This window comes from Pseudoliparis swirei, chromosome 10 (assembly GCF_029220125.1).
Source record: "Pseudoliparis swirei isolate HS2019 ecotype Mariana Trench chromosome 10, NWPU_hadal_v1, whole genome shotgun sequence".
NCBI classification, from domain to species: Eukaryota; Metazoa; Chordata; class Actinopteri; order Perciformes; family Liparidae; genus Pseudoliparis; species Pseudoliparis swirei.
The window spans coordinates 18,328,618-18,347,833 of NC_079397.1; the positions used below are offsets into that span (position 1 = coordinate 18,328,618).

At 52.9% G+C, this 19,216-nt stretch overlaps 3 protein-coding genes across 3 annotated transcripts in view; all 3 read left to right on the forward strand.

Moving 5' to 3' along the window:
• The window catches only part of osgep (O-sialoglycoprotein endopeptidase), a 265,288-nt gene that overhangs the window by 221,908 nt on the left and 24,164 nt on the right, over positions 1-19,216 (forward strand). The gene's annotated exons all lie outside the window — the stretch shown is intronic.
• On the forward strand, positions 6,486-13,596 carry e2f7 (E2F transcription factor 7). Its single transcript, XM_056425154.1, has 13 exons — positions 6,486-6,780; positions 7,270-7,382; positions 7,669-7,956; positions 8,290-8,449; positions 8,536-8,769; positions 9,208-9,363; positions 9,469-9,603; positions 10,203-10,373; positions 10,468-10,552; positions 11,362-11,620; positions 11,709-11,844; positions 11,946-12,277; positions 12,448-13,596. Exons 2-13 carry the CDS (start codon positions 7,278-7,280, stop codon positions 12,613-12,615), a joined length of 2,229 nt encoding a protein of 742 aa, XP_056281129.1. The 5' UTR covers positions 6,486-6,780; positions 7,270-7,277; the 3' UTR covers positions 12,616-13,596.
• Positions 17,262-19,198, forward strand: LOC130200698 (fibrinogen-like protein 1). Its single transcript, XM_056425184.1, has 5 exons — positions 17,262-17,469; positions 17,584-17,608; positions 17,715-17,806; positions 18,058-18,175; positions 18,825-19,198. Exons 1-5 carry the CDS (start codon positions 17,410-17,412, stop codon positions 19,070-19,072), a joined length of 543 nt encoding a protein of 180 aa, XP_056281159.1. The 5' UTR covers positions 17,262-17,409; the 3' UTR covers positions 19,073-19,198.

Genomic DNA, 19,216 nt, shown 5'->3' on the forward strand with positions numbered 1-19,216 from the left:
TAGTCACATGACATCTATTGTTCATCTGGTCACATGACATCTATTGTTCATCTGGTCACATGACATCTATTGTTCATCTGGTCACATGACATCTATTGTTCATCTGGTCACATGACATCTATTGTTCATCAGGTCACATGACATCTATTGTTCATCTGGTCACATGACATCTATTGTTCATCTGGTCACATGACATCTATTGTTCATCTAGTCACATGACATCTATTGTTCATCTTGTCACATGACATCTATTGTTCATCTGGTCTCATGACATCTATTGTTCATCTGGTCACATGACATCTATTGTTCATCTGGTCACATGACATCTATTGTTCATCTAGTCACATGACATCTATTGTTCATCTGGTCACATGACATCTATTGTTCATCTAGTCACATGACATCTATTGTTCACCTGGTCACATGACATCTATTGTTCATCTGGTCACATGACATCTATTGTTCATCTGGTCACATGACATATATTGTTCATCTAGTCACATGACATCTATTGTTCATCTGGTCACATGACATCTAGTGTTCATCTTGGCGGTAACCATAGTGATCCAGAGGTCTGGTGACCGGCTCGTCTGCCGGTCCAGAACCATCTCCTTGTGGTTCCTCAGCTCAGGTTCTGGTCTGATTGTTGGTCTCTGATCTTTTCTGATTCCATAAATCCCATGATGCAGCAGGGGGGCGTGTCCACAACCTCATTTCTGGCTCTGAAATGTATCAGTGCAGCCCACAAGCCTGCTGATTGGTTCAGACGTGAATAATGAAGGGCAGCACCCGGCAGGAGACGTTTACGACCGGCATGGAGCTCATCAATACACACATACACACACACACACAGCTCCGCCTGCCAAGAGCCCTGAAGCCTGGCCTCTGCTAATAATGCCAGTCTGCTGTGTGTTTGTGGGACTATGTGTGTGTGTGTGTGTGTGTGTGTGTGTGTGTGTGACATGGTTTTAAATGGTGCTTGTGAGATCTAACGGTTCACCTGACGATGTAAGAAATCTCAAACTGAGCTGTGCTCCATTGTGCATCCCACACAGAGCTCAGCTCACGTCTCTCTGCATCAAGGAGGAGGAGGAGGAGGAAGTTAAAGGCTGCGGTGAGGACATCAGTCATATGTTTAGTTTAAACGTCCTTGGGAGAGAGAGAGAGAGAGCCTCGGCAGTGTGAGGGGAGGGAGTGTGCATCCTTTGAGAGAGAGGACGTCTACGTGTGTTGTGGGCGTGGCAGCTTAAACATTAAATATGTTTTAAAGTCCTCAGAGGAGTCAGATCCTTTAGCTTTAGATCAACACTAACCAGGTCAAAGGTCACTCATGACATGAGGAGACAGGTGCAGCTGCACGGAGACGTTCAGATGTCTCGTTTTGTCCCACCGACAGTCCAAAAAAAACAAATAACCAGTTTGCTATCATTGAGAACTAAAATATATTTAAATGCTTTCAATGTGGTGAACTGGGAGCAGAGAGTTCAGGAATGAATCGATGAACAGAAGCGTCATGTGACTTGTGAGTGTTGTAAAGTCCCACACAGTCAACACACCACAGCCGGTAGAAGCTCATGAACGCATCATGAGACTCACCTGATGATGTCATCACGATGTCACGCCGTGAGCGACGTCCTCTGAAGGTCACAGGTCGGACGCTCTACCGTGAGCGACCTTATTCATTAACTCTCGCTCCAGGTGAGAGCTCCTATTAAATACCACTGATGATGTATTTAAAATGTACATGAAAGGTGGACAAGAAGAGCCGGAGTGACAGCCGCTCTGCTGTCATACATTATGCATCAAAGACCCCCCCCCCCCCCACTGGTCTTCAGAGAGGTAAGAGAGCTTCAAGGAACAAGTGTTCCTCCACCTCCACCTTTGTTCCTCCACCTTCCTCCACAGACACTCTGATCCGAGCTGCTGGGCGCACACAGATCACTCCTGATGTAACAAGTGAGAAGCAGGACGTCAGAGGGCTGAAGGTGGAAGAGCATCGGGCAGTGGAACATGAGGGATGAGTGATGAAGACTCTCGAGAGGAGGAAGATGCAGGCAGCGGTTGGTTTTCTCAGGCGCTGCCATTGGTTAACAACATAAACGCTGCAATTATGAATGGGGTGGCCTACACCTAGGAATGGTGTCGGCCACCCCAACAGGTCGACCTCTCCCCGGCCAGGTGTCGGCCTGCAGGACAGGAGGGGGTACTGCATGTGTCATATGGCTGAAGCCCACCTTAAAGTCAGTCCACCTCAAAGTCAGTCCACCTTAAAGTCAGTCCACCTCAAAGTCAGTCCACCTCAAAGTCAGTCCACCTCAAAGTCAGTCCACCTTAAAGTCAGTCCACCTCAAAGTCAGTCCACCTCAAAGTCAGTCCACCTTAAAGTCAGTTCACCTCAAAGTCAGTCCACCTCAAAGTCAGTCCACCTTAAAGTCAGTCCACCTCAAAGTCAGTCCACCTTAAAGTCAGTCCACCTCAAAGTCAGTCCATCTTAAAGTCAGTCCACCTTAAAGTCAGTCCACCTCAAAGTCAGTCCACCTTAAAGTCAGTCCACCTCAAAGTCAGTCCACCTTAAAGTCAGTCCACCTCAAAGTCAGTCCACCTTAAAGTCAGTCCACCTCAAAGTCAGTCCACCTCAAAGTCAGTCCACCTCAAAGTCAGTCCACCTTAAAGTGAGACACAACCTGAACGATGTGAGTGGAATCACACACACACACACACACACACACACACACACACACATGCACACACATGCCCAGGGTAACACACAACGCAAGTTGCCTCAGCAGAATTGAGCAACCAGCCGGAGCAACCAGCCGGAGCAACCAGCCGGAGCAACCAGCCGGAGCAACCAGCCGGAGCAACCAGCCGGAGCAACCAGCCTGCTCTCTCTCCCCGCGCAGTCCCACTCAGTGGAGACATGCCGCTCCTCGTGGCGCCTTCATGAGGACGAACTCACCTGGTAGCCGCCGCTGGGTGGTTGATGCGCTGTCTCTCTGTCTCTCTGTCTCTCTCTCTCTGTCTCTCTCTCTCTCTCTCTCTCTCTGTCTCTCTCTCTCTCTCTCCCTCTCTCTGTCTCTCTCTCTCTCTCTCCAGGAGGAGGCTTCCGGGGCAGCAGGTCGGTGAAGTCCGGTGTATCTCCGTACCGGTTCCCGGGGACAGGCGCTCTGTTCGGGCTGGAGGGGACGCGGCAGCAGCCTCCGAGACCCGTCTGAGCTCAGCGGGGTGCAGCTGCTCGGCCGGCCACCAGGGGGCGGTGGCGCACAGCAAAGCCCTCAAAGTGGTTACCTGTGGCGGTCCGAGAAGGGACCGGGTCTGGGGGCCCGGTGAGGGTCTACCAGAGGACCATTAAGGGAGGGGGGTGTTTAAGAGTCGGTGAATCTAAAGGCAGAGGGGTTTACCTGGGGGTCAGAGGGGTTACCTGGGGGTCAGAGTGTTTACCTAGGGGTCAGAGGGGTTACCTGGGGGTCAGAGTGTTTACCTAGGGGTCAGAGGTCTTACCTGGGGGTCAGAGGGGTTACCTAGGGGTCAGAGTGTTTACCTGGGGGTCAGAGGGGTTACCTGGGGGTCAGAGTGTTTACCTGGGGGTCAGAGGGGTTACCTGGGGGTCAGAGTGTTTACCTGGGGGTCAGAGGGGTTACCTGGGGGTCAGAGGTGTTACCTGGGGGTCAGAGTGTTTACCTGGGGGTCAGAGGTGTTACCTGGGGGTCAGAGTGTATACCTGGGGGTCAGAGGGGTTACCTGGGGGTCAGAGTGTATACCTGGGGGTCAGAGGGGTTACCTGGGGGTCAGAGGGGTTACCTGGGGGTCAGAGTCACATGGACTTCTAGTCCACTTGGAAGACTCAACAACAACCAACACAACTGAGTCCTGATACCCTGTGGGATAAATTATAATTTTTCAATTCCTATATTTTGAAGAACTTACATTCTTCTCTCAGAATCGTCACATCTTGCTCCCCCGCTAATCCCCGGCCTAAACTTTATCATTTAATAGTTTCCAAACTGCTTCTGCGAGTCTTCAGCTTATCAACTGGGAGACGATGAGCTGGGAGACGATCAACTGGGAGACGATGAACTGGGAGACGATGAGCTGGGAGACGATGAACTGGGAGACGATGAACTGGGAGACGATGAGCTGGGAGACGATGAACTGGGAGACGATGAGCTGGGAGACGATGAGCTGGGAGACGATGAGCTGGGAGACGATGAACTGGGAGACGATGAGCTGGGAGACGATGAGCTGGGAGACGATGAACTGGGAGACGATGAGCTGGGAGACGATGAGCTGGGAGACGATGAACTGGGAGACGATGAGCTGGGAGACGATGAACTGGGAGACGATGAACTGGGAGACGATGAGCTGGGAGACGATGAGCTGGGAGACGATGAGCTGGGAGACGATGAACTGGGAGACGATGAACTGGGAGACATCTTCTACAGAAGCCTTCTGTGCATTCTGTCTCGTGTTCATCATCCCACGCGCTTGTGCTTTTAACTACTGTTGGATTTAAACGTACACTTTCCTGATAGATAACATTGGAGATTATAGTCTTGATGAAGATCTGGTTATAAAAGGTTGGATAAAAAAGAGCTCAAGTTGATATAATTAAGTATTTCTAATAATAGTAATATATTCACGTTTACTGTCACAGCAGATGAAGAAAGCATCTTGTTGACGGCATGTGTGATGTATCTGTTTGTGTCCCTGTTGTTGTTGAGGTGTGTTCAGGTGTCAGAGCCCTCGACAGATCGGTATCTTAGGACGCCGAAGCCTTCGGCGGCCAATCAGAGGAGAGCATTGTGTTGCCACCTTATTCAAAGCAGAAGGAGTCAGCTGGAGCTGTTGGGGCCAAACAGCTCCAGCTGACTGCTGGCGAGTCACGACCTGCCCGGCAGCTGAGAGCCCGGAGCCAACCGACAAAGAACAAGATGCATCCATCACCTGACCCCTCCAGGGTTTAGTCAGGGTCATCTAAAGTCACGGTGTGCTGCTTTGAGCCTTCTGGAGATGAAGCTGCAGGAGACTTTCACACAGGTGTATTTATAGATCATATTCAACACTGAGTGTTCATGAAAAAAGAAGTGATAATGAAATGCTGATGGGTTTGAGTTTTATTTCCTTCAATGACCTTTGCTCTCTTGATAAAGTGAGGCGAAGGCAGTAGAAGACGTTTAAAGGACACTTACCGTGCCCTTCATCCTCACGATAAAGAAAGATAATCTTTTATTAGCAGCATAAAGTGCACCAAGAGATATAATACAAAGTTAACTAGATCCAAACAAGTAGTTTATAGAAGCAATTAAATCCAAACTTTAATATCTCAACAAATGTAAAACAAGAATAGAGGTTTATATTAATAGGTTATGTGATTATGTTAGACAAGAAATGCAATCCCCGTCTCTTTTCTCAGTTTGTATTGACTTCCGGTCCCTCGTCTCTCTGTCGTCCGTGTCTCGGTGTGATCAATAAGACGATTAGCCGATACTTCTTCCCTTTATATTTTAATTGATGTGTTCCTTTGAAAGGTTGCTGCGTTAAGGCCCACATTATTCCCACTGGATGAAACATTGGAGGTCACCCTGAGTCATGGTCACCAGCCTCACTCGACGCTCCTCCACTGGCTCACGTTTGAAGAGCGTTTGGCGGCAGCCTGCGTCTTGTGAGTTATGACGTCAGGTCTTGGGGGCGTTGCTCGGAGAGCCTCTTTGCATGCAGGGCGGGACCCTGTCCGCTAAAACTCCCCCTCTGCAAGTTTTCGCGCTGCGGCCCAGGTGATATTAGCGCCACTGGTGCCCCCCCTCCCCCTCCCGGCCTCCATCTGTCTGTTTCAACCGCAGAGCTCCTTCCAGCCGGACAAAGGCCTGCGCGATGAGGTGAACAGGTATGCTCGTGGTTCCGAGGTGAAGGCCTCCCGCAGCCGGGCCGCTGGTGTGACTGAAGGGGACGCAGCTCTAAAACAAAGATCGTCTATTGAGATAACGAGTCACTCGCTTCAGGAAATACATCTAAGTTAAAGGACATACAGTTAATATCATTTCCTTGTACTATGGCAGAGACGATTAATTGCTCTCTTTTTGTTACTGTATTAAGAATACATGTGTTGTGTGTACAGTAATGTATGGAAGTTGTACATGAAATGACTGACATGTTCAAGTCCTACCTGTTAAATGTTTTAATTTATATGTGGTGCGTCCCTGTGTCTCCCCTGCTTGCTCATCCCTTCTGAAATGAATAGCACTGGACGTTAATTTTGCGCCAATTGCTTTTGTACTGGACATTTGCTGGATAAATAAAAACAAACTCTCTGGTACTGCACTTGAAATAGATACAGAGTGAGACCTCTCTGTTTTTAACGCCCCTCTGGCTTGGACAGAGCGCGCCGGTTGCCCCGCCAACACGACTCTGGGGGCGTGGCCGCTGACCACGCCCATGCAAAAAGTTGAGGCGCGCTCCCAGGCACAACAACGCTGACTGGCTGGGGATGGATGACGCGCCCATTCCTCTGGACGCTGATTGGCTGAAGGGACCCAGAGCCTGAGAGCGCCAGAAAACAAGCTTGAGCGGGGGATGCTGCCGTCTCCCCGGGACAGAGCCCAATCCTACGCGAACCGGACAGGAGGAGCAGCCTGGAGGGACAGTCAGAGGACGGGCCGCCTTATTCTAAATAATAAGTACTAATTAGCTGCTATGTTAGTCTGAAGAAAATAGGCACGGACACGTCGATAGAAGCGGACTCAGACCTTTACTGCTCACCCATTCATTCAGCAGCAGAACAAGGTGAGACGAGAATAACTGTAACACCCGTGAAGCTGGCCAGCTGAGCTAGTGATGCTACCGGCTAGCTCGTTAAAGCTCAGTCCGCGTTTATGACGAACGTTATAAATGTGTCACAGTAGCATCCAGCACCCAGCTAGCCGCAGGGACGAGGCTGAGCGCGCTAGCCCTCCGCCGGGCGGAGGACGCGGAGGCTATGCTCCGGTACAACGTCGATATAACGTCGTTTATTAATGTCATGTAACCGTACATTCAGTACTGATGTTGGTAGATGAGTGTGGGCACGTGACGTGACTCGAGACTGAGGGGGGCCGTGTAGGCACCGTTAGCGGCTAACCGCTAGCTAGCCGCTGTTCTTTGCGCCAAATTCACTTCAGCTGACCACGTCCGAGTCTCAGGAAGTTACTGATCGTTGACACCGCGTCACCGATCAACCAGGTGACGTCACCGTTCGGCCATCTGAGCTCACGTCCCACCTGTGTTGGACCGCAGGTTCCCTGATGGAAGTGGAATGTCTCGCCCTGAAAGACCTCACGAGCCCCCGGAGAGGTTCCCCGGAGGAGGAGGAGGAGGAGGAGGAGGAGGAGGGCCGGGGCGAGCACAAGGTGAGTCCACCTGGGGGCAGAGGAACGGGTCTGATGGGGTCTGATGGGACCAGGGGCGACCCCACACATGTAGTGTCATGTTAATCAGGGAGCTGGAAAACAGGCCAAGCTGGAAACATAGTTTAATGTGAGTAAAAGTCATTAATTTATTATTTAGATATATAACAGAGATTCCTCCACCTCAGATCGGCTCAACCTCCAGAATAAAGCCGCTGCATGACGTGTGGGCTTCAACAGGAGCGCATGTTGTTTCTAATTCTGACCAAACCTCTGGGCCGTATCTCAGGAAAACATCTGCGTGGAGAGGAGGCGGTCCACGCCGATGAAAGCCGCTGAGTCCCCTGGCCTGCTGCTGAGCAGGAAGGCCCCCCCCCCCGACCTGGCCCACGTCACCCCCATCAAACACGCGGCGCTGGCCGAGCCCTGGACGCCCACCGCCAACCTCAAGATGCTGATCAGCGCGGCGGGCCCGGACATCCGGGACCGAGAGATGAAGAAGGTTCTGTTCAGACCCATCGAGAACGAGAGGGCCGCGCCGGAGAGTCCGGACACGGAGCTGGAGGACTCCTGTCAGGTGCGTGACCTTTAACCCCTGCTCAAGAGGCCGGCAGCTGAACCAGGTTCTGGAACATCACGCGGTTTAAATAGTCCATAAGGCATTGAATACGACCACGAGGGAGAAGTACGTTTCCAGAGCAGTCCCTCGGTAGACTCCTCCCCCTCAGTTTACTTCCATTAGCAGCTGAACACTCGAGATACAACCACTTGCTATGCCGAGGAGATGAAGTGACATTGTATGTAAAGTGCGAGGTGTGGAGCTCTGTGAAGCTCTGGACGTGTCGCCCTGACCCCTGACCCCTCGGAGCGCCACCTTCATGCTTCTCATCGTCTCTGTGCGCCCGTCCAGTTTGAAGCGGTGGACGAGGAGGACGACGCCGACAAGAAGCCCAGCAGGAAGCAGAAGAGTCTGGGTCTGCTGTGCCAGAAGTTCCTGGCCCTCTACCCCGACTACCCGCCCCCCCACAGCCCCATCTGGATCTCTCTGGACGAAGTGGCGAGCAGCCTGGGTGAGCGGCGGGGCGTCTTGTTCCCACACTCAACGCATTGCAGAGTTTCCCATTCCAACGCGGTCTCTCTCCCCTGACACGAGCAGGAGTGGAGCGGCGCCGCATCTACGACATCGTCAACGTGCTGGAGTCGCTCGCCATCGTGGGTCGGATCGCCAAGAACAGCTACACGTGGCACGGCCGCCTGCGGCTGGACGCCACGCTGGAGGAGCTGCAGCGCCGCGGCCGGCAGCAGGGCTACCACCTCCAGATGGACCCGCCCGCCAGCGGGGGGGCGGCGGGCCGCGAGGACGACGGGGCGGACGGAGACGCCGGCAGCGGTAACGCAGCGAGAGACGAGAATTAAAACGCAGAGCGTCAGCTTCACGAGTTTAATGCAGCGCGTTTATTGATACTGACTGCAGCTGCTCCAAGCTAACACCGGCTAACGGTCACTAGCCTACAAGCGCAAAGGCACATGGGCACCGGCTGGTGTGTGTGTGTGTGTGTGGGGACTGTATTAATAGCACTTAGGTAGCTAACAGAAGGTACAAGGCGTCCATGAAGTGGTTATTATCTGCTGGGTATGTTGTGGCTGGATGATGTCATAATAATAATAATCCAGAACCCCCCACAGATAAATCCTTCATGAAGTGTTCCTCACGGTGTTATCAGCTGCACATTCTAGCGTCTTGTGATTCATGATCCGGTCGTCGATGCTGCTTCATCTCTTCAGTCGTCTGACGCGTCGGTTTCCTCGTTGTTGTTGTTGTTTGTAGCCGGCGGCAACCGGAAAGACAAGTCTCTGCGCATCATGAGCCAGAAGTTCGTGATGCTCTTCCTGGTGTCCAAGACCCAGACGGTCACTCTGGACGCAGCCGCCAGGATCCTCATCGAGGAGGGCCAGGACCCGTCCAGCCACAGCAAGTACAAGAGTGAGTGTGTGGGGGTCCAAGTCCAGGTGCTGGTGCTGGTCCTGGTGCTGGTGCTGGTCCTGGTGTCTCCTCAAACTTCCCCCCCCCCTCTCTCTCTCTGTTCAGCCAAGGTGAGGCGGCTGTACGACATCGCCAACGTGCTGACGAGCCTGGCCCTCATCAAGAAGGTCCACGTCCGCGAGGAGAGGGGCAGGAAGCCGGCCTTCAAGTGGCTCGGACCCGTGGACTTCACCGCCGCCGGTGAGGACGGGAGAGAGAGAGAGGACAAAGAAAGAGACAGAGAGAATGAGGAGAGAGAGACAGAGAGGATGAGGAGAGAGAGACAGAGAGGAGAGAGAGAGAGAGAGAATGAGGATAGAGAGGATGAGGAGAGAGAGAGAGGATGAGGAGAGAGAGACAGAGAGGATGAGGAGAGAGAGACAGAGAGGAGAGAGAGAGAGAATGAGGAGAGAGAGGACGGAGAGAGAGAGAGAGGACAAAGAAAGAGACAGAGAGAATGAGGAGAGAGACAGAGAGGATGAGGAGAGAGAGACAGAGAGGAGAGAGAGAGAGAGAGAATGAGGATAGAGAGGATGAGGAGAGAGAGAGAGAATGAGGAGAGAGAGAGAGGATGAGGAGAGAGAGGATGAGGAGAGAGAGACAGAGAGGATGAGGAGAGAGAGGATGAGGAGAGAGAGAGAGAATGAGGAGAGAGAGGACGGAGAGAGAGAGAGAGGATGAGGAGAGAGAGACAGAGAGGATGAGGAGAGAGAGACAGAGGACTAACCCCAGTGTGTGTCCTCTCTGATGTCCTCTGAGGCCTCCTGGGTTCATAACTCCGCCCCCCTCCCCCGCTGTAGGACGTGGTGTGGGCGTGGCAGCCGCCTCGCTGCCCGAGGCCACGCAGCCAATGGCTGGCCTGGACCCCAGGAGAGCCAAGATGGCACGCCACGCCTCCTTCAACGCCCCGCCCTCTGCTGCGGCCGAGCGGCGGCTCGTCAACTCGGCGCCCAGCAGTCCACGGCGAGACGGTACGAGACGCTCGGACGGATCGGTCAAAAGTTTCATGATGGAACGTCTGATGTCCTCGTCTCATGGTTTGGCTCCTCCCCCCCCCCCCCACAGGTCTGCCCACAGAGCCGGTGGACTATTCCAAAAAGACGACAAGCAACAGCGCCGTGTGTCGACTGCAGTTTGGAAACAGCACCGAGTGAGTTAGCGTCACGCAGCAGAACCCCCATCATGCACTGGGGTCAGATTGATCTGCAGTCTTCACCTCTGCTGACCTCTGGGTCAGATTCACTGAGAGAATCATCATCCTGGAACATGACGCATCAGAATGTTTCACTGCCAGCATGTAGCTCGGGGCTCCATGTAGCATGTAGCTCGGGCTCCATGTAGCATGGAGCTCGGGGCTCCATGTAGCATGGGGCTCCATGTAGCTCGGGCTCCATGTAGCATGTAGCTCGGGGCTCCATGGAGCTCGGGGCTCCATGTAGCATGTAGCTCGGGGCTCCATGTAGCATGTAGCTCGGGGCTCCATGTAGCTCGGGCTCCATGTAGCTCGGGGCTCCATGTAGCATGTAGCTCGGGGCTCCATGTAGCTCGGGGCTCCATGCTACATGTAGCTCGGGGCTCCATGTAGCATGTAGCTCGGGGCTCCATGTAGCATGTAGCTCGGGCTCCATGTAGCATGTAGCTCGGGGCTCCATGTAGCTCGGGGCTCCATGTAGCTCGGGGCTCCATGTAGCTCGGGCTCCATGTAGCATGTAGCTCGGGGCTCCATGTAGCATGTAGCTCGGGGCTCCATGTAGCATGTAGCTCGGGGCTCCATGTAGCTCGGGCTCCATGTAGCATGTAGCTCGGGGCTCCATGTAGCTCGGGGCTCCATGTAGCATGTAGCTCGGGGCTCCATGCTACATGTAGCTCGGGGCTCCATGTAGCATGGAGCTCGGGCCGCTTCCTGTTCAAGCCGGTGACTGAAGCTTGAATCCTGATCCTTTCTGTTTCTCTCTGCAGGCCCCGCCCCGCCGCCGGCTGCAGCCCTCAGGCTCCTCCCCCCGCCCCCCGGGCGCCGCCTCTCCACCCGGAGCAGCTCTTCGCCGCGTCCCCCTCCCCCCACTGCCTGGCCTACCTGCCCAGCCTGTCCCAGCCCTCGGTGGTCATGCTGTACCGAGCCTCCGAAGGCCCGAGGTCGCCGGGGGCGGAGTCTGATGAGGGGAGGAAGAGGAGGAGGGAAGAGGAGGGGACGGTGGGGAAGAGGAAGGGATGTGACGAGGTGAGGCCAGTCGAATGAAAGGTTCTACCTGCATGCAGCTCTATGGCGTGTCAGTTCTCAGGTGTGTGGCTTCTCGTGTTCCTTCCAGAGCGCCGCTCCTCAGGGGGACGCGGCGCCGCGGTCGCCAGCCGGTCTCAGCAGGACTTCCCCCAGAGAGCGGGGGCGGGGCGAGGGGCTGGAGCCCCCCCCACCGTCGCACTACCTCTATGTGCCCAACAACGCAGGTAATGAACTCGGCCACGCCCACGGCACACGCTGAGATGCACGTCGATGGATCATCATCGGGGTCAAAGGTCATGACCGCCGGCTGTCTCCTCTCCTCCAGGTCTGAACGGACTCAACTTCCTGCTCTCCGCCGGCCCGCCCCCCTCCGGCCTCGCGCTCCCCCACGGCGGCGTCCCCACGCTGGCGCTGCCCTACGTCTTGGTGCCGTCCGCCGCCCTCGCCCACTACCCGCCGGGCCCCGAGGCCCACCGCGGGAACCTGAGCTTCAGCCTGCCCGCCCACTTCATGGTGGGGGCGGGGCCGTACGGCCCGGCGGCGCCGTTGCCGTCGAATCCGGTGCAGAGCCGGCTGTACGGGTTAGCGGCGCCACACTCCCCCTCAGGAGGGCATCACACCGCCGGCACACACACACCAGAACCACCAGAACCACTGGTAAGAGCTCTGACACACACATATATATATACACACACACACACTTACCTTACATTAACTCCATCATGGCCTCCATAATGAAACGTGACCTTTCTGGTGCCACAACAACACAGCTCCTCACCTCCTCATCTCATCTCCTCCTCCTCACCTCCTCATCTCCTCCTCCTCAGACTCCTCACACTCCGAAGGAAGCGGCCCGCTCGGCCTCCAAGGCCTTCTTCCAGACGCCGGGCACTCTGGGAAGTGGAGTCAGCGTCGCGCCGGCGGCCCGGAGGAGAGGCTCCGCCCAGAGGAGGCTGGACGTCGGCCACCCGCCCGGCAACCGGCCGGTCGCGTGAGGAGCGCCGCCGGCCGAGAGCCGCGGGACACTCGGGTTGATCTGCAGGAGGAGACGGTGGTTTATTAGTTCATAAATTAATGAAGGAATTTCCTTCCAAAAGGCTTTAATATAAACTGAAGCAAAACATTCAGCAGAGACATCAAATATATACATTCCTAAAATAACATTTTAAAATAAAATTCCATATCCGATGTCGCGTTCTTACCAAAGTCTTTCGTTATTGAGCCTCTGGTTAAGTGGATGACTCCATTGCCAGTGTCACAGCGCCCCCCTGTGGTCGGATGCGGTCACTGCTGTCTTATATTTCTCAGATGTGATCAAGCTACCTACCTCCCTCGTGTATTATAGGTCAACTGCTATTTATATTTGAGCTAATATATGACTACAGGACTGTAACAGGACACTTATCTGACAGAATGTCTCATTTTGAATTAATGGCTGTTAGCTGGCCTCTTCAGGCTCTGTTGCATCATCGCGGTAGAAATGAATTCCTCTGAGCTGCAGATCCCCGTCTCTTCAGACTGAGGAGAGACATCTCAGCCGTCTCCAGGACCAGGTCTTGGTCCGCCTGGCGCAGCGTTGCCCTCCAGGAACACGCTCCTGGTGCCGTGTGCAAAAGGCTGAAGGCGGTTCCTGACGCCTGAGGGACAAAGTGACGCTGCTCTCAGCTACTTGAATACTTCATCAGAGTACTGTAAGATGTGTTCTATCCAGGGGAAGCCGACTGAGCTCAGTATCGCCCCTCCAACCTCCGCCTGCTGCTGTCGGGGGGGAAGTGCCTTCAATAAAAGGAACCGTGGCCGAGATGAGAGTTGAATTGCAGATTTCAGCTTCTGAAGTTGTCGACCACTCGCCAAAACATTGGTGCTTGTCGTGAATGCTTTAGGAGAGCTTCGCGGCGGCGCCTCACCACAGGGTGCACACGAGTCCACTCAGTGGGTGTGTATTCATTAAAGTACAATCATATGTCTGACTGTTGTATTCATGTTGTCTTTTGTTCTTCTGCGTGCAGAATGTGACAGCTGGTCGTGTGTCTGGAGTCATACTTAGTGCTGGTCATGTGGTTGGTGTCATACTTAGTGCTGAGTCATACTTAGTGCTGGTCATGTGGTTGGTGTCATACTTAGTGCTGGTCATGTGGTTGGTCATACTTAGTGCTGGTCGTGTGGTTGGAGTCATACTTAGTGCTGGTCGTGTGTCGAGTCATACTTAGTGCTGAGTCATACTTAGTGCTGGTCATGTGGTTGGTGTCATACTTAGTGCTGAGTCATACTTAGTGCTGATCGTGTGGCTGGAGTCATACTTAGTGCTGGTCATGTGGTTGAGTCATACTTAGTGCTGGTCATGTGGTTGGTGTCATACTTAGTGCTGAGTTATACTTAGTGCTGGTCATGTGGTTGGTGTCATACTTAGTGCTGAGTCATACTTAGTGCTGGTCATGTGGTTGGTCATACTTAGTGCTGGTCGTGTGGTTGGAGTCATACTTAGTGCTGGTCGTGTGTCGAGTCATACTTAGTGCTGAGTCATGTGGTTGGAGTCATACTTAGTGCTGAGTCATACTTAGTGCTGATCGTGTGGCTGGAGTCATACTTAGTGCTGGTCATGTGGTTGAGTCATACTTAGTGCTGAGTCATACTTAGTGCTGGTCATGTGGTTGGAGTCATACTTAGTGCTGAGTCATACTTAGTGCTGGTCGTGTGGTTGGAGTCATACTTAGTGCTGAGTCATACTTAGTGCTGGGCGTGTGGCTGGAGTCATACTTAGTGCTGAGTCATACTTAGTGCTGGGCGTGTGGCTGGAGTCATACTTAGTGCTGGTCGTGTGGTTGGAGTCATACTTAGTGCTGAGTCATACTTAGTGCTGGTCGTGTGTCTGGAGTCATACTTAGTGCTGGTCGTGTGGTTGGAGTCATACTTAGTGCTGAGTCATACTTAGTGCTGGTCGTGTGTCGAGTCATACTTAGTGCTGAGTCATACTTAGTGCTGGTCGTGTGGTTGGAGTCATACTTAGTGCTGGTCGTGTGTCGAGTCATACTTAGTGCTGAGTCATACTTGGTGCTGGTCGTGCTGGTTCCCTCTGGAGTCAGTGTGACTTCCACAGACCTTCATTAAACACGTGTGACTGACCGTCTCCATGTGTTTCAGCTCATGATCCGTTTCTGCTTAATTCTACAACGGGTGAAAGAAAACCCACAAAAATGGCCTGACCAATAGCGTCACAGATGGTTTCAGTTTAGCTGTTTTCACATTTGCAGATGGCCCGCCCCTCAGCAGCAGGACGTCGTGCTGTCACGGCGCCCGTCACTCAGCCTGCGGTGTCGTACGCATGAAGCACTTCACTGCAGCTGATGGGCTGCTATAATAAGCTTTATTATCAGAAATAACTCACTCCTCAAATATCAGAGCAGACGGGTTCTGACCCGGTCAGGCGACCCCCTGTGGAGCGTCTGGCCTCTCCAGGGGGTCGCTGGCATCGGCTCCATCAACAGGATAACGGTTTGGAGAAACTCATTGAACACGTCACTCGTGATCTCTGGTTCAGATTGAGGCTGAACACCATCTGGGAGGACATAAACGTAGAACACCGATTCTAGATCAGCACTTCAGCTGAGCGGTGGGAGCGGTTTGGCCTGTGAGCGTTTATGACACTGAACCTCAGCAGACGGGACGAGTAGCTTCAGAGAGACCGATTAACCATCTGCTGAGCCAGAAGAGACCCATTAACCATCTGCTGAGCCAGAAGAGACCCATTAACCATCTGCTGAGCCAGAAGAGACCCATTAACCATCTGCTGAGCCAGAACACGACACACAGACACAATGAACATATTCACCTTCAAATGTACACGCCGATAGCTGGTGGTATGCATCATACTGCCACTACCATACCATGTTACACTGATGGACATTACTCAAATATATATTACTCCTACTCAATGCTTACCTACAACCTCACGCTGGCCTCTACTCCACCACTTCTAGAGCTAGTTATGCTAATGTATCACATGCTGCGGTGTCTGGTGGCTCCACGTCAGACAGAGCGGTCTGATATACACGTCACATCTTACCAACATGTAAGGCTCCATCTCTTGTTGTTTTCTCTGTACTATAACATTTATTTCTCCTGCTTATTATATATTGTTATATAAATAACGTTATCAGTATTTATTCATGGGAATAAACATGGATGAAACCATATGCCTGCCTCCTCCAGAGACGCTTTAGGGCACGAGGACATTCAGATGAACGACTCCTTTATGATCCTCTCCCTCCGACATGCTGCGAGCGCCTTGAAGACCTTCTTCACGTCGCGGTGCTTGGACTCCGAGATGTTCCCGTGTGTCACTCTACAGACAACAGTTGATCATATTCACGAGACACAATCTGGTCCTGGTGGTGAAGTTAAAGGGCCCCGTGAGGATTTCCAAAACAGATTTCTGGATGTTTCTCCTCATTGGAATTGAACCGGTCCCAGCTGTTCTCTCAAGGTCACCGTGGAGCGACCGCAGGAGATAAGACAAGAATCACTAACTTCTATTACATTTGATAGAATTGCTTTGATGTGATGTTCTTGATGCAGTTCTCGTGTTCCTCTCTTTTTGTTTGGTTAATTCATTTGTTTGATTTCTACTCTTTTTGCTCTTGTTTGTGAAGCGGTATTGATAATGGATGGATGGATATTCTCATTGGCTATTACCCATTTAACTCCTCCTGCTCCACTGTCGGCCGATGATGGAAACCTAACCCCACCACTGTAACCAGAGCCATGTGAGGACTGAGCTGCAGCTACTCTTAAATAACTTACTTTATCAATACAAAACAAGGAGACTTATTCCAAAGTTAAGTACAAAGAAACCACTAGGTGTCACTGTCCAATCCTCTGTCTTATTTTGAGAAGATTTGACCTTCCATCATCAGAGTTTATTCATGTTCTGCAGCAAATACACAACCTATTGTCCCCTAAAGGTCCATGACATCATCCTTTGTGAAACAGAGAGGCCGCCCCATGTTCCCTTGGTGTGAAACCCCGTGTGGGGTCTTGCGTTGGGTTCTCACTTGTGTTTAGAAACCAGTGTGTATTTGGGATTGGAACTCAACGAGATGGTTTCCACATGACTGGGATATCTGAGGACGCATGAGGGCTGAGCTGGACCCCACCGGCCCCCCGTCACCTGAAGGCCTTTGGCTGCTCGGGACATCGCGGGTGTGGAGGATCTGTGAGACCTGATGACCGGAGCACTTTGAGAATGCTCTTCCAGATCGTATTGCGACACACAAAATAACTTTATTTACACAGCACCTTTTAAAACAGTTTACAAAGTGAAGCAACGCGTTAACAGGAAGACACACGACTAAATAAAGGAAATAAACACAAACAAGATCAAAAAGAGGAGAAATCAAACAAATGAATTAACCAAACAACAGGCGAGGAACACGAGAACATCACATCAAAGCAATTCTATCAAATGTAATAGAAGTTAGTGATTCTTCTCTTATCTCCTGCGGTCGCTCCACGGCCGACGGGCCACGGTGACCTAGTCAAACATTCATTGCTCTTCAGGTCAAAGGTCAATGTGTCCATGGAGGCGTGTCCTGTGCTCCTGCGTGAGGACCCCGAGTCTCTCTTGTTTGCCTTATGGAACAAGAGGGCTGGAGCTGTCCACACTCACTCTGCTCTCTACGGGACGTTCACAGCTCACAGGTCAGAGCTGCTGTCCCGTTTCATTGTTCCAGGAGGTGAACGCAGCCTGAAGGCCTCAGCTGCTCCTCAACCAGAGTCTTCCCCAGGTCACAATGAGGCGTCTGGTCGGGCTCATCTGCATGTTTCTTTTCAACGTCGCTGGACGGGCCGAGGTAATCCACGCCATGCCTCCTCCTCTCTTTGGTCCTCGCTGTGTTTCAGGACTTTACTCTCACGCTCGACTCTCCACATCTTTACGTCTCACTATAAACTGTTTCTCCCGCTAGAGACCGGAGTGGCTTGTGCCTCAACGTACGGTGAACGCTCTTCTCGCCTCACATTTCATGCAACGCCGACATTGTGGGCGGTCCCGTGTATTCCTGTTTCACGATGTTCCTCCTCTGACCTCTGACCTCAGGCACAGACTGCTCACAGATCAAGGATCTCGACCCAGAAGCCCGCAGTGGGGTCTATTGGATCCAGACTTCTATAGTCAAGCCCCCGTTCAAGGTATGACCCCAAACCTGAGATGTCATGGACACAGCAGGGCTAAGCCCCACCCCCTTAGTTACTGTTGCCATGTGCTTACCCATACAGCATCTTACATTCACTTGTCCGTGACTGACAAACAGAGCTATGACAGATCTGGTCAATAAGATCGAGCATGCAGAGCCTTGTGGAAGACGTGCTGGTCTTTGGGCCGTGTGCAGAGCGCCTGGCCCGGCGTCATGTCGTGTTTGGCTTGTCCACTTCCTGCTCAGGTGTTCTGTGAGATGCAGCCGGACGGCGGCTGGACGGTTCTCCAGAGGCGCAGCGGAGGAGCGCTGTCCTTCGACAGGCCGTGGGGAGCATATAAGATGGGCTTTGGAAAGTACACCGGTAAGAACAGGATGGAACATTACAAACCCTGCTTCCTGCTTCCTGCCCCCTGCATCATGCACACTGCCCCCTGCCCCCTGCTTCCTGCACCCTGCTTCCTGCATCCTGCTTCCTGCCCCCTGCATCATGCACCCTGCCCCCTGCTTCCTGCATCATGCACACTGCCCCCTGCTTCCTGCACCCTGCTTCCTGCATCATGCACCCTGCCCCCTGCTTCCTGCACCCTGCATCATGCACACTGCTTCATGCACACTGCCCCCTGCTTCCTGCACCCTGCTTCCTGCATCATGCACCCTGCCCCCTGCTTCCTGCCCCCTGCATCATGCACACTGCCCCCTGCTTCCTGCACCCTGCTTCCTGCACCCTGCTTCCTGCACCCTGCTTCCTGCATCATGCACCCTGCCCCCTGCTTCCTGCTTCCTGCCCCCTGCTTCCTGCACCCTGCCCCCTGCTTCCTGCCCCCTGCATCATGCACACTGCCCCCTGCTTCCTACACCCTGCTTCCTGCCCCCTGCTTCCTGCACCCTACACCCTGCTTCCTGCACCCTACTTCCTACACCCTGCTTCCTGCCCCCTGCTCCCTGCAGACCATTCAAAGTGTAGTAGTATGAAACCGACTCGTCTCCCTGTGCTCTGCTGATTCCCTGAGAGGACCACCTGCTGGGTCTGGCGATGGTTTCCTGTCTGACCGCGACCAAGACCTGGACCCTGAGGGTCGATCTGTTGGACCACAACGACGTCGCCGCGTTCGCCGAGTACAAGAACTTCTGGTTGGGCGGTGAAGAAACAGCTTTCAAACTGCATGTGGGGGAGTACAGCGGAGACGCAGGTACTCAATGCTTTTTAGTGATGAACACATTCATCCCCTTTACTTCTCTTCTGCTGGTTGGACTTTAGTCTTTTTGCCATGGTCATTTCAACCGTATCATATAGAGACTTAAATGTAAACTATGCAGTTTAGAAATGTCTAACGTCATCGAATGAGTGGAGCAGTCTGTGAGCCCAGAGGAGAGAGGAGCTCAGTGTATCCTAAGCGTCCAT